The sequence below is a fragment of the Loxodonta africana genome, chromosome 26, assembly GCF_030014295.1.
Source record: "Loxodonta africana isolate mLoxAfr1 chromosome 26, mLoxAfr1.hap2, whole genome shotgun sequence".
NCBI classification, from domain to species: domain Eukaryota; kingdom Metazoa; phylum Chordata; class Mammalia; order Proboscidea; family Elephantidae; genus Loxodonta; species Loxodonta africana.
Window position 1 is genome coordinate 25844023 of NC_087367.1, and position 25018 is coordinate 25869040.

The 25018-nt window shown below is 39.2% G+C and overlaps 2 protein-coding genes across 2 annotated transcripts in view; both read right to left on the reverse strand.

The window, feature by feature from the left end:
• RMDN2 (regulator of microtubule dynamics 2) overlaps positions 1 to 25018 on the reverse strand; it is a 118524-nt gene that overhangs the window by 70525 nt on the left and 22981 nt on the right. Inside the window, exon 2 of the mRNA XM_010595873.3 lies at positions 23562 to 24029. Coding sequence (XP_010594175.1) covers positions 23562 to 24013 — 452 coding nt within the window. The 5' untranslated portion in view covers positions 24014 to 24029. The remainder of the gene's footprint in view (positions 1 to 23561; positions 24030 to 25018) is intronic.
• On the reverse strand, positions 9852 to 16357 carry LOC135228679 (uncharacterized). The gene is made up of 2 exons (XM_064276967.1): positions 16318 to 16357; positions 9852 to 11544 (listed from the first exon to the last, which is right to left on the reverse strand). Exons 1-2 carry the CDS (start codon positions 16355 to 16357, stop codon positions 10412 to 10414), a joined length of 1173 nt encoding a protein of 390 aa, XP_064133037.1. The 3' UTR covers positions 9852 to 10411.

The following is a 25018-nucleotide window of genomic DNA, read 5'->3' on the forward strand; positions in this document are numbered from 1 at the left end:
CTCATGGTAACCAATATATAACAGAAGGAAATGTTGCCTGGACCTGTGCCACAATCATGGTTATTGTTTGAGCCCATTGTTGTGGCTTTTGTGTCAATCTACCTCACTGAGGGTTCTCTTGTTTGGCTGACCCTCCAATTTACTAGCCGTGATGTCCTTTTTTAGTGATTGGTCTTTCCTGATAATGTTTCCAAAATAAGTGAGCTGAAATCTCACCAACCTTGCTTCTTAGAGAAACAGATGATTTAAACACCAAAATTAACAAGCTCAAATCCAACCTACAATATACAATCAGACTTTGACTACCTGGAGAATACCATTTTTCTGTAGCACACATGTAACACTCGTAAAAACTGCCACATATACAAGGCTACCAAAACAAACAAACAAACAAACATTTTTTATCATACAGACCATGTTCTCTGATCACAATGAAACTAATTTAGAAATCACCACTAAAAAGTAAAAAAAAAAACAATATTTTAAAAAATACACTTCCAACTATATATCTACCAAAATGAAAAACATATAAATATCAAGTGTTGGTGAGGATGTGGAGCAAATGGAACCCTCATACATGACTCATGGGAGGGTAAACTGGAGCAACCACTTTGGAAACGTTTGGCAGTGTATCTCCCAGCTGATATATGCATGCTCTACGGTCCAACAATTTCACTCCTAAGTATATACCCTCCAAAATGTGTATATATATTTTCTCAATCATAATAGTTCAAAACTAGAAGCTGCTGAAATGCCTATATTTATTCAATGGAAGAATATTTAGCAATGCAAATGAGCAACCTACGACTACACACAACAAAATTGATGCCTATCACAACATAATGTTAATTGAAAGAAGCTAGGCACAAAAGAGTACATACTGTATAATTCCATTTATAGAAAATAGAAAAATAAATGGAACCAGTCTACGTATTTAGAAATCAATATGGGCTATCCTATTGGGTCCAGGAGGCAGAGAGCAATGGGAAGGGGGCATATTGGGAATATCTGAGATGCTGGTAATATTCTGTTTCTAAATCTGGATGCTGGTTTCAAAGTTGTATTTAGTTTATGAAAATTCATTGATATGTATGTATAATTATGGCTTGTATACTTTTCTGCATGTGTATTTCAAAAAGTATAAAAAAGTTTTCTGAAATACATACCTACATAATCAGGTAAGAGAACCTACATAATAAGGTAAGAGAATGTAAGAGAATTAACAAACAATATTAGCAATGAACCAAAGAGTCATTATTAGTACAGATAGAGCACAGATTTTGCTAATACATTTGGAAACTTAGATGAAACAGACAATCACCTAGAAAAACATAACTGCTCAAGAAGAAACCAATCAATTAGGCAAGAAAATGAAATAAAAGGCACTCAGACTACAAAGAAAGAAGTAAAACTATCTCTATCTGCAGATGACATGATCTATATAAAAAACTCCCAGGAATCAAAACACACACACAAAACTATTAGAATAAACAAGTTCAGTGTAGTTTTAGGATATAAGATAAATATACAACAATCAGTTGTATTTTTATACACCAGCAATGAACAATCTGAAAATGCAAAGAAGAAAACAATTTTATTTACAACAACATTAAAATATCAGGGAATACATTTAACAAAAGAGGTGTAAGACTTGTACACTGAAAACTGTAAAATATTATTGAAAGAAATTAAAGAAGAGTTAAATAAAACAAAAGATATCCCATGTTCATGAGTTGGAAGACTTGGCATTGTGAAGATGGCAATACTCCCAAATTTGATCTACAGATTTAATGCAATCACTATTAGAATTCTATCCGGTAGTTTTTCTTCAGAAAATGACAAGCTGATCCCCAAAAATTCATGTGGAAATGCAAGAGACCCAGAATAGCCAAAATAATCTTTTAAAAGAAAAACAAAGTTGGCAAACTGACACTTCCTGGCTTCAACATTTACTACAAAGCTACAGTAATCAAGACAGTGTGGCACTGCCATAAGGATGGATATATAGATCAGTGGAATAGAATTAAGAGTTTAGAAATAAACCCTTACATTTGATCAATTGGTTTTTGACAAGAGTGCCAATACAATTCAATGAAGGAACAAATACTCTTTTAATAAATAGTGCTAGGAACAGTGAATATCTACATGGAAAAGACAAAAGGTGGATCTTTACCTCATATCATACACAAAAGATTATCTCAAAATTGAACAAAACCAGAGAGTTTACTCAAGCCTCCAGGACTAGTGAAAAGTGGAGCTGAATTGGCAAAAGATAAGTAGATGTGTCTGACCTACTACAAGGATCAAAAACACCCATTTAGGAAAAACCTGTCTCCCATTTACCTGCCCCCTCACCACTCAGTACCAGCTTCTGGGCCAGCTTCAGGAATTTCCCTTTCCCCTGGGCAAGAAGTAGGACCCATCACGTGTCCTGAACCATTCTCCTGGCCTTGGAGAGGGAACAAATTAACAAACAGGAAAAAATAATCTGCTAGCTCCCCTAAGCTGGGAACTTAGGGCAGGCACAGTTCCTTTGCCTTTCACCCCCGCACAGATCTGTGTGGGCCCATCTCAACAGTGTAGGCCCTCATTAGCACAGTACAACAGGATATATACCTGAAGCCTAACTTCAGCTGTATCAGCTATATGGTGGAGTGGCAGCTTCATGACATTTGACACCACTCTGCCTACTAAGCAGGGTCCTCATCTACCCACATCAGGGGCCTGAGGACTGGTAGCTCCACCAACTTTACTGAGCCACCTGCGACAGAGGTCCAAGAATAAGTGGTGCCTCCCAGCCCTTACAACCAACAGCATGGGGTGCCTATAGTCTGGATGCAAACCCACCCACCTTCATATTCTAGGGAACAGGGACACACTTTCCTTCCAGACACTCAGAGGCAGCTGTCAGCCCCCTACCTTGCTCAGCGTGTGATCTCCTACTGCATCAAGAAACCTGTGCCTACACCAATCACCCCTGCACATCTACAACTGTAGGTGAAAGCATGTACCACACACTCGGTGACTGACTACCTGGACGCCTGATCTGAATCCATACAAGAAAAGTAAATGGATTCTGGGCTCATATACCCAGTAACAAATCTAACCATGTGGTGACAGGATGTTAGAGCTTCAAAGGTGCCAATAATCAAACTAGCTCACACGAGCAGCCTATTTGGGCATTTCAAAACAAAAAAAAACCAAGAAGCTAGGACACAGTAAGCAAACATAAAGTAAATAAATATAATAACTTATTGACAGCTTGGAGACAATAGTCAAGAGGCAGACTGTGATGGCATCAGCAAGCTCCCAAAACAAGAATCAAGACATCTTCCAGAGAAAGAGAACTTCCTGGAATTACTGGGGGTAGAATACAAAAGATTAATATACAGAACTCTTAAAGAGATCAGGAAGGAGATCAGGAAAAGCAAGAACAAGCCAAAGAACACACAGACAAAGCAATAGAGAAACTTAAGAATATTATAGAACAGCATAACAACAAATTTAACAGGCTGTAAGAATTCACAGAGAGACAGCAAACAGAAATCCAGAAGATCAACAATAAAATTTCATAACTAGACAACTCAATATAAAGTCATAGGAGCAGAAATGAGGCAACAGAAGTCAGAATTAGTGAGACTGATGATAAAGCACTTGACACCAACTCATCTGAGGAAAAACCAGGTAAAAAGAATTAAAAAAAAAAAAAAAGAGAGAAGATACCCTAAGAATTATGTAAGACTCTATCAAGAGGAATAACCGACGAGTGATTGGAGTACCATAATGGTATGTGGTGGGGGGGGGGGGGGTAACAGAAAACACAGAGAGAATTGTTGAAGATTTGTTGGCAGAAAACTCCCCTGATATTGTCAAAGATGAGAAGATATTTATCCAAGAAGCTCATTGAACCCCACACAAAGTAGACCCCCAAAATCACCAAGAAACATTATAATTAAACTTGTCAAAAACAAAGATAAAGAGATAATTTTAAGAGTGACTGGGGTAAATAAAAAGTCATCTACAGAGGACAGTCGATAAGACTAAACTCAGACTACTCAGCAGAAACCATGCAGGCAAGAAGGCAATGGGATGACATATATAAAGTCTTAAAAGAAAAAAAAAATGCCAGCCAGGAATTATACATCCAGCAAAACCGTCCCTAAAATGTGATGGTGAAATTAGGGCATTTCTAGATAAACAGAAGTTTAGAGAATTTGTAAAAACTAACCCAAAATTACAAGAAATACCAAAGAGAGTCCTCAGGTTAGAAAATCAATAACATCAGATAACTCCCCAAGACTAGAACACAGGACAGAGCAACCAGATATCAACCCTGATAGGGAAGTCACAAAGGTAAATCAAAGCTAAAGCACTGAAAATAAAGAAACAGAGATGACAATATGTAAAAGATGACAACATTAAAACAAAAAAGAGGGACCAAAAAATGTAGTCATAGATCGTTCATATGGAGAAGTCAAATTTGATATCAGGAAATAAAAGACGGTTTGAACTTAGAAAAACAGGGGTAAATATTAAGGTAGCCACAAAGGAAACTAACAATCCTACGCATCCATGAAAAAAACAAAGACTCAGCAATTACAAAATCAACAATGAAAAAAAGGAAAAAAATACATAAAGAAAAATGACACAGCACAGAAAATTAAGTGGAACAAAGAAACTGTCAACAATACACACACACACACACATAGACATCAAAATGACAGCACTAAACTCATAAAAAAAATTACCTATCAATAATTACATCGAATGCAAACAGACTAAATGTACCAATAAACAGAGTGGCAGAATGGATTAAAAAAAACATGATCCGTCTACATGCTGCCTACAAGAGGCACACCTTAGACTTAAAGACATAAACAAACTAAAACTCAAAGGATGGGAAAAAATATATCAAGCAAACAACAGTCAAGAATGAGCAGGAGTGGCAATATTAATCTCTGACAAAACAGACTTTAAAGCAATATCCACCGCAAAGCATAAAGAAGGACACTATATAATAATTAAAGGATCAATACACCAGGAGTACATCACCATAATAAATATTTACAAACGCAATGACTGGGCTCCAAAATACATAACACAAACTCTAACAGCATTGAAAAGAGAAAGACAACTCCACAATAGTAGTAGAAGACTTCAACATACCACTTTTGGTGAAGGACAGAACATCTAAAAAGAAGCTCAACAAAGACACGGAAGATCTAAATGTCACAATCAACCAACCTGACTTCATAGACATATACAGAATGCTCTACCCAACAGCAGCCAAGTATACTTTCTTTTCCAACACATATGGAACATTCTCCAGAACAGACCACATATCAGGCTATATATAAGGCAAGCCTTTACAGAATCCAAAGCTCTGAAATACTACAAAGCATCTTTTCTGACCATAAAGCCATAAAAGTAGAAATCAGTAACAGAAAAAGCAAGGGAAAAAAATCAAACACATGGAAACTGAACAACACCTTGCTAAAAAACTACTGGGTTATAGCAGAAGTTAAGGACTGAATAAAGAAATTCATAGAATCAAATGAGAATGAAAACACATCCTACCAGACCCTTTGGGACACAGCAAAAGCAGTGCTCAGAGGTCAATTTATAGCAATAAATGCACATATCCAAAAAGAAGACAGGGCCAAAATCAAAACATTAACCCTACAACTTGAGTAAATGGAAAGACAGCAGCAAAAGAAGTCCTCAGGCGCCAGAAGAATGCAAATAATAACAATTAGAGCAGAATTAAATGAAGTAGAGAATAGAAAAACAATTGAAAGAGTTAACAAGACCAAAAGCTGATTCTCTGAAACGATTAACAAAATCAATAAACTATTGGCCAAACTGACAAAGGAAAAACAGGAAAGCAAATAACCCAAATAAGAAACGCCCTTGGTGATATCACAACAGACCCAACTGAAATTAAAAGAATCATAACAGAATACTATGAAAAATTGTACTCTTAACAAATTTGAAAACCTAGAGGAAATGCACAAATTTCTAGAAACACACTACCTACCTAAACTAACACAAACAGAGGTAGAACAACTAAATAAACCTATAACAAAAGAAATTGAAAAGGTAATTAAAAAGCTCCCAACAACAACAAAAAAAAGCCCTGGCCCTGACAGCTTCACTGGAGAAGACTCTCTTAACCCAGAACTAAAACCCGAAGCCAACTCTTCAGACAAAGAACAGACTGGACTGTAAGATACAAAATGATACTCGTGAAGGGTGTGCTTCTCAGTTCAAGTAGATACACGAGACTAAAAGGACAGCTCCTGTCCAGAGGGGAGATGAGAAGGCAGAAAGGGATAGGAGCAAGTTGAACGGACACAGGAAATCGGGGTGGAAAGGAGGACTGTACGGTCACATTACAGGCATAGCAACTAGGGTCACATAACAATGTGTGTATAAATTTCTGTATGAGAAACCAACTTAAGCTATAAACTTTCACCTAAAGTACAATTATAAAAAAAAAAAGTTGTTTGTTTTATATGTACATTTGTGTGTCTCTCTATCATCTATCTATCTATCTATCTGTCTGTCTGTCTGTCTGTCTGTCTGTCTGTCTATCTATCTATCTATCTATCTATCTATCTATCTATCTATCTATCTATCTATCTATCTATCTATCTAATCTACCTACCTACCTACCCACCTACCACCTACCTACCTACCTACCTAATCTTTTACCACAATAAAAAAAAGTTAAAAAAAAAAAAGAATTAAAAAAGAGGGAACAATCCTCAGCTCATTTTTAAGAAGCTAGTTAACAACCAAACAAGGATAGTGTCAGAAACGAAAATTATAGCCCAATTTCACACATGAACATAGCTGTAAAAAACCTACATAAAGTAGCCAAGGCATTACAACAAACATGAAAGAATGTATCATAACCAAAAATGTTTTATTCCAGGAATCTCAAACACGATTTAACACTAGAAAATTTCTCTAGGACAACAGATAAAATGAGAAACACTATATGATCACTTCAGTGGTTGTTAAAAAAAAAAAAAAAATCAAGAAATTATAACACCATTTCAGGAGAAAAGAAATGCCAAATCTTTAAACAAGAAATGGAAAGGCTTTTCCTGATCTAATAAAGGTTACCTACCAAAAATCACAATATATTTACACTTAATGATGAACCATTAGAAGCATTTTCCTTAAAATCAAGAATAGACAAGGATGTCCAATATTACTGTATCTATTCAACACTGTATGAGAGGTCCTGTTAGCACAGTAATCAAAGAAAAGCAAATAAAAATTATAAAAACTGGGAAAGAAAAAAAAGAATTGTCAATATTTGAAGATTAGTCAATAGAATAGAAAACCTGAAAGAATTTACAGGTAAGTAGTTAAAACTAAGATTTATGATCAATTTTTGATAATCAATTGTGTTCTTATACACTAGAACACAAGTTAAAAAGTGTAATTTTATGAAACATTGTTCATAATATCAGGAAAATATAAGGTACTTAGGAAAAAAGTCCATAAAAGTTTTTTATGTCCCTTCCAGGGTAACTACAAAATATCATCTGAGGACATTAAAAAGCACACAAATAAAAGGAGAAAGATTTTGTATTCTTGGACTGGAAAACTTTATATTAAAACAATTTCATACCCCAAATTAATCCATGATTTTAATGCCATTCTAACCAAAGCCCCAAAAGTATTTCCCCACAGAACTTGGCCAAAAAACCACACCCACAATCGAGCTGATTCTGACTCATAGCAACCCTACAGGCCAGAACGGCCCCATCGGATTTTCAAGGCTGTACATCCTTATGGCAGCAGAATGCCACATCGTTTTTCCATGGAGCAGCTGGTGGGTTTGAATTTCCCACCTTTCGGTTAGCAGCTGAGGCTTTAACTCTGCACCACCAGGGCTCCCCATAGAACTTACCAGAAAACCCACTGCTGTCCAGTCAATCCCTACTCATAGCAACCCTACAGGACAGAGTAGAACTGCCATGTAGGGTTTCCAAGGAGCAGATGGTGGATTCAAACTGTTGACCTTTTGGTTAGCAGCCGTAGCTCTTAACCACTGCACCACCAGGGCTCCCCCAAAACACCGTTGCCATCCAGTCAACTCTGACTCCTGGCGAACCCACGTGTGTCAGAGGAGAACTATGGTTTTCAGTGGCTGATTTTTCAGGAGCAGATAGCTAGGCCTTTCTTCCCAAGCAACACTGGATGGATTCAAACCATCAACTTTTCAGTTAGTAGTGGAGCACAAACCGTTTCTGCCACCCAGTGGGCCAACTGGCCAACGAAACAAAAGAGAACATTCAGGCTAGTCTCTTTTTCACATTAAAAAAATGCCCATCTGTGGGAAAGCTGTTTTTCCTACTTTGGACAGGGGTCTTTTATTTATAACTGGGCATTTCTCAGAAAATTATAAGAGAAATCTTTGAAAACAAATCGAAAAAAATAAGGCATATCTAAACATGCCTGGGAGAACTCAGCCCCATCTATAACTTTGGGTTAGAGCTGAGTTTTGTGCTAGGGCAAAGGAAAAGTCATTTCATATATTATCGGATGTCAAACCTTCAATATTCCAACACTCTTTTAGCAGGCCTGAAGAAGCTCACCTTACAATGCCAAATGTACTTTGAAACTTTTGTCTCTTCATGTACTTTTAATGATATCCCTTCATTTCTGCACATTCGACTATTTGCATCAATAGCAACCATGGCATCTCTGAAGGCAGGCGTGGTTGCTTTATTTAAATAAAAAATGACATTATTTACTACACGAATGTTGTTGTTTTGTGCCCTCGAGTCGATTCTGATTCATAGCAACCCTAGAGGACAGAGCAGAACTGTTCCATAGAGTTTCCTAGGCTGTAATCTTTAGGGGAGCAGATCACAAGTTCTGTTCTCTGGCAGAGCAGCTGGTGGGTACAAACGGATGAACTTTCTCTCAGTTAACAGCTGAGCACTTAACTGCTGCACCACAATGAAGTAGTGTATTTACAGAAGTATAGTGGTAGTGAGCTGCATCCAAACAGGCAAAAAGATTCCTGGCTACAGTACTGTGGCCCTTCTGACTTCAGACACCCTGATTCAGTTCCTTTCCTTGACTTTATCGTACCTCATCCTTGTTTGTTTTTTAAAAGATACATGCTAAGAGGAAGAGAAAAATCCAAAAATAAAAATAACATCTTATCTCAATGACACAGTTTTGGGGAGCAACTAATGAAATGATGACAAATTACTGAAAATAATGTAAATTGCTTTTCTTCTACAAAATCTTATTTTATCCTAACTTACTGTTTTTAATTGCCAATATTCATTTTCTACCCATTTGTTATTTTGATAAATATATTTATAATTTTGTTTAATGTGATGGAAAAATTCTGAAACATATTCACTTTAAAAAATAAAAATTTTAGAGTCTAGTATATAGGCTTTTTATTTTATGATTTCAGAGTTCTCTGAATTCTCAGATTTGTGCATATACAAACGTGAACACAGAAATCTGTATTAAAATTACTCAGTTAAAGAATCTGGTTTTTATCTGTTCTATATTTTTTTTTATATAGTTTCACTTTATTTACGTGTTTATTTTTACTTATAATTTTATCCTTGTATTAACAAAAACATCTCTCAGTCGGATATCTGGCATAAGAAACACCATGGCTACCGGGGCTGATGTAAATAAAAAATGGGAAAAATGATTAATAGAGCTCTATACATTATGTGGAGCCCTGGTGGCGCAGTGGTTAAGAGCTATGGCTGCTAACCAAAAGGCTAGTGGCTTGAATCCATCAGATGTTTCTTGGAAACTCTCAGTCCTATAGGGTCACTATGAGTCAGAATCGGCTCGACGGCAACGGGCTTGTTTTTTTTTTTTCCTTTGGTTTTATACATTATGTACAGTAGCCCTGGTGGTGCAATGGTTAAAGCGTTCCACTGCTAATTAAAGGTCGGCAGTTTGAACCCATCTGCCGCTCCTCAGGGGAAATATGTGGCAGTCTTCTTCTGAAAAGATTTACAGCCTTGGAAATCCTATGAGGCAGTTCTACTTTGTCCTACAGGGTCACTATGAGTCAGAATGGACTCGACACCAGTGGGTTTGGTTATACATTATGTAGGAATACTATTTCTAATGATTACAGTAGGATAAAATAAGGCCCTAGACTCCCAAAGAATGGAGTGCATATAGAAGACGGTACATCAAAGCTTGATACTAGGTTCAGACCATAGAAGTGTTACAATAGTCACTCAAAAACTGGGGACCAGCCGGTCTCAAAACAGTAAAAAACCTGAAACAGAGGAAAAAATCTTTGACTTCCATATTCCAATACTGTTAACAAACTATCTTTCAAAAAAAAAAAAAATACAACAATTAAAACTAGATTCAAAGTGCAATGTAAGGATCTTTTTCAGAAAATGCAGCGAAGCTTATTAAGGGGAGGGGCTTCTATGAGAACTGAGCAGGGATTTCTGTGGACTACCAACAGTGGCTGGTAGAAAAACTTCTGATTTTTTTTTCTGAGAGAGTAAGTCTGAGGAGACCTTGTGTTAGGAATTTCAACAGCTGAAGATTTGTCTTCATCTTCGGGTGAGTCAACAACTTTTCGATCTTGAAAGAAGCATGAAGTAATACTTTGACACGGGGTAAACCAGGAGCTGTTTTTACAACCTGAAGAAAATCCATCAACCAAAGCTGCAGAATAGTTTGGATTATGACTTTGAGAACCAGGATAGAGGGAATCTGTTGGATCTTTACTTAATTGGTTACTTTGCTGAATATCAGTGGCAACGTTATTTTGTGACCAGGAAGAAGAAACACCAACTGGATGAGGAATGAAGGCTGCTGTGTTTTGATAATAAGTGGCTTTATCAATGCTTTTAGGGGCTGACGTATCTGCTGTTTCAATACTCATAAAATGTTTACTGGTATATTCAGGAGCAGACAATCTTGCATGTTTTTGAGTATCAGCAATACTTGGGTCTTTAGAAAATAGTCCAATTTCATTTAGAGCCAAAAATTTCTGACAAGTTGGTTGAGAATCAAAAAAAGTAGCATTCTGGTAACAGGAAATTACACTTAGTCTAGGGGCAGAGAAAAATCTTCTGGATCTAGAGCCAAAAAGGTTTGTGGAAGAGTTTAAATCGTTGAGGCTTAATTTTTCTTGAGAATCAAAGTTAGCTCTACTTTGGTTTTTAGAAAGGGAAGTACTGTTTTTAAGTTTAGACAATAAAGAACGTCTTTTTCCAGATAAAGATATGACAGCAGATACATTTAGTTCAGTAGGTAAACTATGACTTCTTTTAGATGAACTGACTCTGTGTGTTACAGTAGGATGAGATGTTAAACGACCAGGAGGTATATCTGGTTGAGTAACAGAAGAGGCTCGAAGGTACTGGAATTCTGCAGTAACTTGTTCTTCAGGACAATATGGTTGGAAACACTGGTCCTTGTTGCAGCAGCTGGAGTGAGAAAAGTGTGAAGTGAGGAAAAAAAATAGGAAGCAGAGATGGAGACCCGCCAAGCCTCCTGAAAAATATCCACCTTACCAATATGGAAACAACAGGGAATAAGAAAAACTTGGCAGCTGAAGATAATATTCAGAGAGGTGTACCCAAAAGAATGCCTGAGTCTAAAATATTATCTCTAAATTATCTACACAGTGCCTGCCCAGTTCATTAAACCTTGGGAAGTAAGCTGAAAGACTCAGGGAAATTGGCAGAAAGAAAGATCATGGGAAATCTATGAGAGGGCATCAGACTAAAGGGTCCCCTGAAAGGAAAGGTAGAATTTCCTGTTTTAAAAATAATAAATTATAATATTTCTTTTAGGCTATTAAACTACTGCATTGAAAGGAGTTAAATGGAATAATACCCTGTTAACTATTTGCACTCTAAAAATATTAACTATGGGTGAAACAGAACCTCTCTGGAGAAAGTATTTCAGGTAAATATCTAGACATTCCAGATACCCAGTTATTGTGGGAAGGAAAAGGGAGCATTAAAGCTTGGTTTATGAATCTTTCTAACATCCTTCACCACATGAAATGGGGAGGAGTGCTGTTTTTTGTTTTGTATTGTCTTGTTTTTTAAAGACCTACCTTAAGCATTTTCCCATATTGTATTCAATCCAAAGTAAATCTTTAAAAACCCTTCCCTTCTAGGCCATCATCCTTAAGCCGTGAAATGCCCGAGTAGATGGAACAAGCCAGAAGACTGAATGCTTAAGCTGCTCGTGGAATTAGCATAGCAATAACACAGAATGTGATGAAAGCAGACTCTAGAATCCAATGACATCAGTTTAGAATAAGATTTTTTTGTGACTTAGCTTTCTGAAAAGCTGCAATTTGAGTGACTGTGGAATGTTTATTCTACCCTTCATTATGTTCGAAGAGCCAGCAAACAAGAGGCAAGGAAAAGGCAGGATGAGGGCAATAACATACATGATCGCCATACAATTCTCTCTCTCTCCCACCAGCTACTACTACATCCATAGCTAGCTAATTCACTCTTTCGCTTGAATTCTCCTTACCCCAGGTTTTTATGCCCTCCAGTGAAATGGGAGGGCAACTCTTATAGACTTCGCCCTGAAGTTATACTGAGAAGGAAAAAAAAAGACTTAATAAGGAGGAAATGTCCTTGCCTGAACAAGGAAACAATCTTCACTCACCCTGCTAGCAAAGTGGTATCTGCTTGTCTGAGCATGTGCGCGATGATGGAGGTCTGCTGTGACACTATTTATTACCACTTGAAACAGCTTACACCTACCTAAAGGCAAAGTTAATGGTCACTAGGTGAACAAACATTGTCCTCTCCCTTTTCAACCCAACTTAGAGCACTGTCCCCATAATAGGTGTATGAGCGTGTATAGCCACTTATGGAATAAAGCAACCCCTCAAATACTCTTTTTAATCTCCCAAAACCCTGACATTATACCCCACCACCACCTCCTGTTGTTCTCTTCCTGAATCCCTACTCTGGGAAACTTGAACAAATTCCTTTTCAGAGGTCTTGCTGTTGTTAGTTGCTGTCGAGTCACTCATACTCATGTAACTCTGTGTACAACAGAACAAAACTGCTCAGTCTTATGCCACCTCCCTGATCGTTGGCATTCTCAGTCCATTTTTGTGGCTTTTGTGTCAGTCCATCTCACTGAGGGTCTCCCTTGTTTTTGCTGAGGCTTCACTTTACCAAGCATGGTTTTTTTTTTCTACTGACTGGTTTTTTGTGATATCATGTCCAAAGTAGGTGAGCCAAAGTCTCACCATCCTCGCTTCTAAGGAGAATTCTGGCTGTATTTCTGCTAAGACTGATTTTTTTTGTCCTCCTGGCAGTCTATGATATAGTCAGTAAACTTTGCAACTCCACAATTCAAATACATCTATTCTTCTGCCTTTTAGCTCTCTAATTTCTCACCATACAATTGTCAGACTTACGATTTGATTTTACCCTACATACCCTCCTCCAAAAAAAACAAAAACAAAACAAATCCACTGCCATTGAGTCAATTCTGACTGATAGTGACCCCATAGGGTGTAAATCTCTATGGAAGCAGACTGCCACATCTTTCTCTGATGGAGCCACTGGTAGTTTTGAACCATTGACCTTTTGGTTAGCAGTCGATCTCTTTAACCACTGCACCATAAATTAATCTGTTACTGTTTTATAGATGCTGGCAGAAGACACAAGATTCCTGGGTCAGAGATAGGACTTCATTTTTCATGGCACAGAAAGCAACATGATCATCAGCATATTTGTATTGATTCTCTTTGACCCTAGTCCCACAAGGGCAACACAGAGGGTCCAGAAGATACCTGCATTCACAGGAAAGGGATACTGAGCTAAGGGAATTTTCCATTTTTATAGCAAGCAATAAGCAATTGTGTTAAACTAACTCTTAGTCCTGGAGGAAAATACTACCTTGTTCCTCAGGATTTCTTGACACAAACCTGAGAAATGGCCCTGATAAACAGGGGTCAGGGCCTTGCATTCTTGGCTATACCAGGTGAGACATGTGGGCACAAAAGAGGCCTAATGAGGGCTATCTCTCCCTACAGCAATCTATTATTTTTTCCCTTTCTCGTGAAAATGTTGTCTGCTGTCCCTAAGTCACACCAACATCTGTGATTACCTTTTCCAAAAGTACATCTTTTGCAAACTGCAGCAACAGAATATGTAATGCCCGAAAAGTTTCTACAAGAAACTTAGAAGTACCTGCCCACTGAGCAACCCCAAAGGAGATGATAAGGTTATGATTTGATCTCAATACTGCCAATTATTTCCGCTCAAAGGAAGTTATAAAAAAGGTCAGATCACTCCCTCAAATGAGGCAAATATATGGTTATCCATTCGAAAAAGGTGTGTGGGTGTGCGTGTTTAGAGGGTAGGAGTGGGGATCCAGATCTGCCTAGACATTTGAAAGGAAGAGAAATCTCATACTAGTGCAAGAGATACCTGGAAGTTGTTTAGTATCATTCTGGGTAGAGAACTTACCTAAGTCACTAGATGTTCTAAAATTGCCCCTTCAATGCTTATTCTTAAGGGGACTAAAATTAGACTTAGCCCAAAAGAAGGCAGTAACCCCTCATAATAACAAGCATCTAAAAAATGCTCCTCCTTCAACCCATTCCCAACTCTCTTTATTCTATCAATTCCTTGACTCCAGGTACCTCTGCTTTCTTCACGTCCTATGGCCGCCTATACCTCCTCCTTCCCTTGTTGAGCTGATTCCAACTCATGGTGACGTGTTCCAGAGCAGAAATCTACTTTATAGGGTTTTGAATGGCTGTGATCTTTCAGAAGTAAATAACCAGGTCTTTCTTCCAAGGCATCTCTGGGTGGATTTGAATTGCCAACCCTGCAGTTAGTAGTCAAGTGCTTAACCATTTATGCCACCCAGGGACTCCTCTCATACTACGGTTCCTCTATTCCCACCAAAACCAATGCTCAATCATTATACCTCGCTGTTCCTCATGAGCATCTGGTATATCTGTAACCATAACCCAACTGTAACCACACATTAAAAATACAATTTCATCATGATATCTTAGATAAATGTTAAGAAATCTTCTAGAACACAGTTTCTCAAACTTTAAGGTGCATCAGAGACACCTGGAGGGCTTGCTAAAATGCCAAGATTCTGATTCACTTCGTGTGAGATGGGGTCCAAGAATGTGAGTTTCCAACAAGGCTCTGGGCTAAGTGGGATATTGATGCTGCTGGTCCAAAGACCACATTTTGAGTAGCTCTGTTCTAGAACATCTGGGTCTAACCCCCAAAGTCAACGTTAGGAGAGTTTTCCAAAGTACCCCACACAGCTTTCCATCTGAGCTGGAGTCCAGTGAGCACAGTGATTGATGCCAGGACTGAACATCCCCCCTCCTGAGCCTCAATGAAAAGTCCTTCAGAAACCTAGATTACATCTGAGAAGAAGGAGGAAAAGGGAGAAACCCAAATGTCTTTAATATGAGGAGATTAGCTCTCAACTGCAATTGACTGAGTTAACTTGAATTGGCAAATTCAAGCTTTTCCATGTTAGTCAAAGTAACTCGTGAGCTACTTTGAATTCAGTTATAGAGAAATGTGCACTTACGTCTTTAGCCACCCTGAGTGAATTACCTCACCACATTCAAAACCTTTGCTATCAAGTGGATTCCAACTGATAGTGACCTCAGGACAGAGTAGAACTGCCCTATAGGGTTTCCAAGGAACAACAGGTAGATTCGAACTCCAAACTTTTGGTTATCAGCCAAGCTCTTAACCACTTCATTTCTCCCTCTGGAACTAAGACCTCTAGACCCGCAGAGCATAAGGTTGCAGGGACAGGAAGCAAAAACTTGTAGGTGGATCACCAGGGGTAATAGTGAGTGGTGCCACTCCCACTTTTACCCATTGATTCATGGACCCATGAATCCTAGCTATGGGAAATACAGCACCATACACTGGACACTGGTTTAGAACACATACAGCCTCCTGGAGAACACTGCCCCAACCTGTGAGGTATTGCCATCTAGCTGGTGCCATAATTGTATCTTTAGGAGGCCATTCCATCTTTCTATCAAGCCAGCTGCTTCAGGATGATGGGGAACATGGTATGGCCAGTGTGGCACGGGCCCGCTGGTGAGTCCCTTGGTCTAAGGCAATGCTGTATGGGATACCATGATGGTGGATAAGGCATTCTGTAAGTCCATGGATGGTAGTTTTGGCAGAAGCATTGCATATAGGGAAGACAAATCCACATCCAGAGTAAGTGTCTGTTCCAGTAAGAACAAAACACTGCCCTTTCTGTGTTAAAAGTGGTCCAATGTAATCAACTTGCCACCGGGTTGCTGGCTGATCACCTCAAAGGATGGTGCCATATCGGGGACTCAGTGATGGTCTCTGCTGCTGGTAGACTGGGCACTCAGCAGTGGCTGTTGCCAACTTGGCCTTGGTGAGTGAAAGTCCGTATTGCTGGGCCCATGCATAACCTCAATCCCTGCCCCATGGCCGCTTTGTTCATGAGCCCATTGAGTAATGATGGGAGTAGCTGGGGAAAGAGGATAAGTGGTTTCCACAGAACAAGTCATCCTATCCACTTGACTGTTAAAATCCTCCTCTGCTGAGGTCACCCTTTGGTTAGCATTCACATGAGACACAAATATCTTCCTTTCTTTGGCCCATTCAGAAAGGCATATTTACATACCTCTTCCCCACTAAATCCTTGTCTCCAATTTTCCAATCATGTCCCTTCTAAGTCTCTGACTATCCAGCCAAACCACTGGCCACAGCCCATGAATCAGTATATAGTCGCACATCTGGCCATTTCTCCTTCCAAGCGAGGTGAACAACCAGGTGCACTGCTCGAAGTTATGCCCATTGGGAGCATTTTCCTTCACCACTGTCCTTCAGGGAGGTCCCAGAAAGGGACCCAGAAAGTGCTGCCACTGTCCACTTTCAAGTTGCATATGGCGCAGAACCATCTGTAAACCAGGCACGAGTTTTCTCTTCTTCAGTCAACTGATCGTAAGGAACTCCCCATGAGGCCATAGGTGCAGAATGGGAGACAGAAGGTAATGAGACAGGAGTGGAGACCATGGGCATTTGGGCCACTTCCTCTTGTAACTTACTTGTGCCCTCAGGTCCTGCTTGGGCCTGATCTCCTATATACCACTTCCATTTAATGATGGAGTGCTGCTGTGCACATCCAACTTTATGACTCTGTGGGTCTGACAACACCTAGTTCATGATGGGAAGCTTGGGCCACCTGGTGACTTGGTGTCCCATGGTTAGGCATTCAGTCTCTACTAAGGTCCAGTAACAAGCCAAAAGCTGTTTCTCAAAAGGAGAGTAGTTATTTGCAGAGGATGGCAGGGCTTTGCTCCAAAATCCTAAGGGTCTGTGCTGTGATTCACCAATAGGGGCCTGACAAAGACTCCAAGGAGTATCTCTTATCTGCCACGGACATTTCAAGTACCATTGCATCAGCTGGATCCTATGGCCCAAGTAGTAGAACAGCTTGCAAGGCAGCCTGAACCTGTTGCAGAACCTTCTCCTGTTCTGAGTCCCACTCAAAACTAGCAGCTTTTTTGAGTAACTTGATAAATAGGTCGGAGTAGCACAAACTCAAATGAGGAATATGCTGCCTCCAAAACCCAAAGAGGCCCACTAGGTGTTGTGTCTCCTTTTTAGTTGTGGGAGAAGCCAGATGCAATAACTTCTCCTTCACTTTGGAAGGAATATCTTGACACGCCCCACACCACTGGACCCCTAGAGATTTCACTGAGGTGCCTGAATTTTTGTGGGATTAAATTCCTATCCTCTAGCACGAAAATGTTGTACCAATAAGCCCAGAGTCATTGACACTTCTTCCTCACTAGGTCCAATCAGCATAATGTCATCAACGTAATGGACCAGTGTGATGTCTTGTGGAAGGGAAAGGCGATCAAGGTCCCTGTGGACTAAATTATGACATACCAAAACCCACAGCCATCGAGTCAGTTCCAACTCATAGCGACCCTATAGGACAGAGTAGAACTGCCCCATAGAGTTTCCAAGGAGCGCCTGGCAGATTTGAACTGCCGACCTCTTGGTTGGCAGCCGTAGCACTTAACCACTACGCCAATTATGACATAGGACTGGAGAACTGATATAGCTCTTAGGTAGGCAAGTGAAGGTGTATTGCTGGCCTTGCCAGATAAAGGCAAACTACTTCTGATGGTCCTATGAAACAAGATAGAGAAAAAGGCATTAGCCAGATTAATAGCTGCATACCAGGTACCAGGAGACGTACTGATTTGCTCAAGTAATGAGACTACATCTAGAACAGCAGCTGCAATTGGAGTCACCACCTGGTTAAGTTTTTGATAATTCACTTTCATTCTCCAAGATCCATCTATTTTTTGCACAGGCCACATAGGCGAGTTGAATGGGGATGTGGTGGGAATCGCCACCCCTGCATCCTTCAAGTCCTTGATGGTGACATTAATCTCTGCAGTTCCTCCAGGAACTCGGTATTTCTTTTGGTTTATTGTTTTCCTAGGCAGGGGCAATTCTAATGGCTTCTACTTGGCTTTTTCCTACCATAATAGACATTACTCCATTTGTCAGGGATCCAGTGTGGGGGTTCTGCTAAATGATGAGTATATCTACTCCAATTATGCATTCTAGAACTGGGGAAAGTACTACAGGATGCGTTCAGGTACCCACTGGACCTACAGTGCCACTGATGTGAGCTAAGACTCCGTTAATAACCTGACCTCCATATAGCTCCATTCTGACTGGTGGGCCACAGTGACATTTTGGGTTTCCTGGAATTAGTGTCAGTTCAGAATCCCCCAAATATCTGATTATTTCCTTTTCCCCAATGAACAGTCACTCTCCTAAAAGGTTGTAGATCCCTCGGGGGAAGGCTAGGAGCAAGATTAACAGTAAAAATTTTGGGCAGTGTATTGGAGTCCTTCCTCAAGGGGACCCAGTCTCCCCTTCATTCAAGGGATTGTGGGTCATTAAACTCACTCAAATGTGGAATTGATTGAGGGACCATGACTCTCCATCCTGGCGATTTTAGTTAGACTGCTGTTCACCTGTCCTAGAATGCATCCATTTGTACAGATCAAGTCAATATTTAGCAGACTTCCTATCTATTTCACTCCTAGGGACAGCATGACTAAGTAGCCAATGCCATAAGTCTATACAACTCAGACTACTCTGATTACTGCTTTGACTCCGCTGTCCATTACTGTAACCATGCCCACCTTGTCTCTGCCGATTGAGTGCAGCCACTTGGCCCCTACAACCACAGGGCCCAATCAGCCCCATTGTAGTTAGGTGTCTTAATTCAGTTAGGGCAGTTCCCACTGTCAAATCTGATTTGCATAAAATAGCAGTCACAGCAGTTTTCGAGGATACTGGAGCTCACTTCACAAATTCATTCCTCACAGTTGTGGTGCAGGCCACATCCTAGGGAAACTCCCTTTACACTGGATCAAGCAGGTGATCTAAGTAAGGGTGGTGTTACAATCCCTACCCTAATCCTCTTTAACGTAAAATTATGATCACAAAATAGGCAACCGCAGAATACTGGGGATCATGGCCTAACCAAGTTAATACACACATTCTTGGGGGGAACATAATTCACTCCATGACAGGTACTCACCTTGAGGGGTAGTCTGAATTCAGCAGGTATTTCAAATACAGTATGGCCTTATCCCTCTTCCCTTTATCTTCCAGGATAATGCTTTTAGAGCAGTCTCTGACATCTTACATGAGGATGAGGAAGAAAGAGGCAGTGTAATACAGTGCCTAAGTATACAGACTCTGTCCCTTACTAGTGAGCTCCCTAAACTTTCCTAGACTTCATTTCCTGATCTCTAAAATGAGGATAATAGTATTATCTACCCTAGAGAGTTATTGTGTGGATTAAATGAGAAAATACACATCAAACATTTAGGACAGGATCTGGGAAAGAAATATTGATGGACTTGACAACTATTTCCTTCTGTAACATCCGTGCAGTCACAGAACTGGGATTTTTTTCCCCCCTCATTCTTTTTAAGAATTTACTATAAATTTGACACAACGCAAAGCATTGTATCATCCAATTTAAGACTTACTGCAACATAAGACGTGTATTATGAGCCACATTTTAAGATGAATAAATTCATGTTCAGAGAATTGAAGGGACACAACTAGTTAGAAGCTGAGCCAGAATTCATACTTGGGTCAGAATGATTCCAAAACCTGTGGTCTTCCACACTGTTCTCGAAATTCTGATCTCCCTGGGTTTCTATGATGTCTTTCTCCATTGGTTCTTTTCCACTCCCTTGACCAGTCATCAGTTCTCTTTTGCAGGTTTGTCCACCTCTGCCCACTCCTTCAGTACTGGTTCCAAAAGGCTCTGAACTTCATACTCTCCTCTTTTCCCATGCCACACGTACTGCCTGAGCAATCTCATCTACTCCCACAGCTTTCAGCACCATACACACACTGGTGGATGTCCAGCATATAAACTTCCCCCAGAGAAATGTATGTCTCAGCCTTACAAGCCACCTCCTTTCATAGGCTGCAGGGCATGACTGCTCATGGTGACAGCGGCTTCCATCTCTCAGAGAGCCCTGCCCAGGTGGGTCTGGCACCTGGCTTTAGGATGCAAGGGTACTTGGCACTGTTGGCTTTGTTCTTGGCCTTTTGGGCCCTGGTTAAAACCTAGACTGAGGGCATCTCTCTTTAACACGTGGTTACATTCTAATTTGTTTGCCTTGTGAGACTGTTTGGTTCTCTGTTGTATCTCCATAACCCAGATGGTGCCTGGCACAGAGTAGAAATTCCCATGGAATGAATAACGGGGGTCTCAGCTGTTAGTAATGCCTTTCCTTTTTATTTATTTTTCATTTTTAAGGAAATTCACAAGCCTAATGGCAAATAAACATTGAAAAGATGCCCAGTATTAGTGTTCAGAAAAATGCAAATCAAAATAATGATGAGTTACCACTTTATCTCCATCAGGTTGGCTAATATTAAAAAGCCTAACAATATAATAATTTGTATAGGGAAATTAGAAATCTTATACACTGCTTACAGGTGAACTGGTACAAACCCTCTGAAGAATAATTTAGCAATACATAATAATAATACATTCATTGAGTCTATAACTCAGCAATTTCACTTACAGAGCTTCAAGAAATTCTTACACATGTATTTAAGGAATTATGAAGAAAGATATTTGTCTTAGGCTGGGTTCTTTATAGAAGCAAAACCAGTAAAGTGTATAAATATACATATAGAGAAAGATTTATATTGAGGAAATAGCTTATGTGGTTGTAGGGGCTGGAATGTCCCAAGTCTGTGGGACGGGCTGGAGGCTTCTCCTGATTCATGTAGCTGCAGGGGCTGATGAACCCAAGAATGGCAAGTCAGACAGCAGGCTCTTGCTCATAGGCTGCAAAGACCAATGAATCCTAAGATTGGCAGGCAAGATGGCAGGTAAGCTCTTAGCTCAAGTCCCAAGAACTGGAGGTCAGATGAGCAGGAGCCAGCTGTAGGATCTTAGTGAGAGCAAAGCTCATGATCCTTGCCAGAAAGTCTACCTATATTGGATGCAGTCTATATGCCCAAGGAAACTCCCTTTCAACTGACTGACTACTCATGCAGATTCCCTCATGGAGGTGATCACATCATATCATATCATGGAGATGAGCACATCATTATACGACTGCCAAACTACATCATAACTGCCAAACCACTGAGAATCACGGCCCAGCCAAGTTGACACACGACCTTACACATCACAATGTTCAATAAAGAGTTGTTTATAAGAACAAAAAAGTAATTTAAACGCCCAGCAATAAAGAACTAAACGGAGTTAGTTTAGTTCAAATCAAATACAGTACAGCAAATGAAAAGAATGAAATATGTTTACATGTATAAATATGGAAGAAATCTCAAAAAAAAAGTTTACTGCAAAAAACAAGTTGCAAATGCCATGCACTATATAATGCCATTTATGTAAATTTTAAGAACAAAAGGCCATTTATGTATTGTTTATATGAACATGCACCAGTAGGAAAAACCTCAAAACTTCCAAGGGAAGAATGTACACCAACTTCAGGATAATGGCTACTTCTGAGACAAAGGAGTACAAAGAGGAATCCAATTATATGTGCAATGTATTATTTGAAAAAAAAAAAAAGATCTGAAACAATTTTTTTGTTTTGCAAATCTGGACTACTACAACGTTAGGAATACAAAATCATCACGTAATGAATATCTGAATCTGTATTTATCTCAAAGTCTTGAAAAACTAAAATTCAACACTAAAACTGACTTGACAAAAGTAGTAATGGTAATAATAAAAAATGTAAATGAGCAAAAAGCAAGGTCTATATTTTGGCTCATGAAAATAAAATTAAGGAAATGTTTTAAACAAAACCTCAAAAGCCTGTATTTGTCTGAAGTCTCCCTTCTATCACCATCCTCTATCATTTATAAATCACGTTCACCTAAGGTACTAGGTACTATGCCTTGTATTATGCTTGTGTTCTCTTGGAGGGAGATTTGGGATTTTTTACTTTCAAATAAGCAGTACAGTGTTCTGTCGATACCACCAGAGGGTATCATATTAACCTTACATCAATATGAAAATACCTAGGTCAAGAAAAAAAAGAAAAGAGGCCCATATGGTTACTATACAATCCTAACAGACTTGTCTAACTTTGAAACACATTTACTCTCAAGAATTTCAAGCTATATCACAGTCACTTCTTGTTGTTAGCTGCTTTAAAGTCAGCCCCTGACTCATGGAGACGCTGTGCGTTACAGAGTAGAACTGCCCCATAGGGTTTTCTTGGCTGTAACCTGTACAGAAGCAAATCTCCAGATTCAAAATGCCACTAGTGCTCCTTCGTTTACTAACAACAATCAAGTACAATTACTTCATTCATAAATCACTTGTTTTTTTTCATGAAAGAGTATCATTTAAGCTCTTGGTGTTAGACTTCAACGGATTACTCCACACGTGAATGACACTGAATTACTTATATATTCTCTAGTCTATTTAGGCCTGCATGTCCAATTTAGTGGACATTAGCCTATGTAGCTATTTAAATTTAATTAAAATAAAATATTCAGTCCCTCATCTGCACTAGACACAGGTGGCTAGTGGCAACCATACTGAACATCACAGAGATGGACCTTTCTGCCATCATAGAAAGCTCTATTAGACAGTGCTGGTCTGGAAAGCTCCTATATAAGGCGTCACACAATGGCCACACATAAAAATAGGCTACATATTTTAGCAAATTACTGTCTTCCTCAACACTCACATGACGCCACCTGCTACTACTTATGTTATTTACCTTGCTTTTGTCAATGAGGTCTAAACTATCTTAAACGCTGACCACTACTGAATATGGTTTTAATTATAATCTAAGCCAAAATAATCACTCCTTTTTATGTCTTATTCATAGCAGAATACATGACTTGAAATACTTTGTGGAAATACCTAAATAATAGCAATACTATATTAACAGCAATAACTGTAATCAATAATCAGTTCCACATGGGAAACATCTTAAGGCAACTTACCCTCCTTCACTTTCTGCGTCCTCTGAACTATTACTTGTTGCTGAACTTTGAACTGTGGCGAGCCTTCTTCTTCTAGCTCTGTGCTGAGGACTTACCCTATGAACTGTCACCTTCCCCCCAAGTTCACCTTGTACACATTCTTCCAGCCTTGAAACAGCTTCTTTAAGAAATCCGATTTCCTCTTTGAGTTCTTCCATATTTGTTAGTACCTCACTTAACTTCTCCAGTATCTGAAGTTGCCTTCCTTGGAAGACCACTGCTGTTCCTTGGTCATTATATATTTTATCTTGTAAAGTCACTGAATCAGATGTACTACCCAGAGAAAGAAGTTTAGGTAAATTCATTGCTATCCTGGGTTTACGGACCTTGTAGTAACAAAAAAGAAGCAAGGTGATTCCAGCAGTTCCCACTGTGATGCCAAGTATCAGTCCTTTGCTTGTGGAATGAGACATTTCTTGGTTTTTGTTTCTAAAATTAAAAACATAAATGTAAATGAATGCTGTTTCTGTCTTTGTCCATGATAATGATATTAGTGCTTTTTCAATCAACAAAAGCCAAGTCTACATCATGAAAAAACACTCGATAAATCATAAACTAAAATATATTATGAGTAATTCCTTCTATAATGTGTGTGAAGCAAATGGAAGTATTTACTTTAAAGCACATCACCGAAGTCTAATATAAAGTAGTTATCGATCTTAATTCAAAATCTGTACTCTGAATGGCTGATCTGAAATTTACCCTTTACTGTATACCTTAAGAGGAGCCCTGGTGGCACAGTGGTTAACCACCGGCTGCTGACTGAAAGGTCAGCGGTTTGAACCCACCAGCTGCCCTGCAGAGAAAGATGTGGCAGTCTACTTCTGTTAAGATTTACAGGCTTGGAAACTCTATGGAGCAGTTCTACTCTGTCCTACAGGGCTACAATGAGTCAGAATTGACTCAATGGCAGTGGGTTTGGTTTTGGGTATATCTTAAAAGAGTCTTATGGAGGAAAAGGCAGCACTATAAATTTATCAGAAAATGATTGAAGAATTCAGATTATTCTTAACTGTCTGAATCTTTTATTTGTATAAAATTATTGTGCTCATTTCTGAGTCTTATCCAGTCTTTAATCCAGGCCAAGAAGGCGCTCTTAGAGTCGCTATGAGTCAAAATCGATTCGACAGCAAGGGCTTTGGTTTGGTTTAGTTCACGTTAGTACTTAAATTTAGAGTAATAAAACGACATCTTTTAGAGTCCAGGTTTTGAAACGTGAAGTATATTAGAGAGCTTTGGCAAGTCTGTAATCTACCCCATCTCTGTTTTACGTGACATGGAAAGCGGAAATGCTGATTGGTGTGCAGGTTGCATTCCTTTCCTATTTCTGAACCAGAATTTCTCTGTTCCCTGTTTTTCTGTTTAAGTCTGAGGCCTCAATGCTTTTGTTTTCTTTCAAATTTTTACTTTTTTTAATT

What these genes read in the sequence shown, in the direction of transcription:
- LOC135228679 (XM_064276967.1), bottom strand. Translation starts at nt 16,357, where the DNA reads ATGGCACCATCCTTTGAGGTGATCAGCCAGCAACCCGGTG. An exon ending in GATCAGCCAGCAACCCGGTG is followed by an intron (nt 11,545 to 16,317) that starts GCAAGTTGATTA and finishes CATATTGGTAAG; the next exon opens with GTGGATATTTTTCAGGAGGC.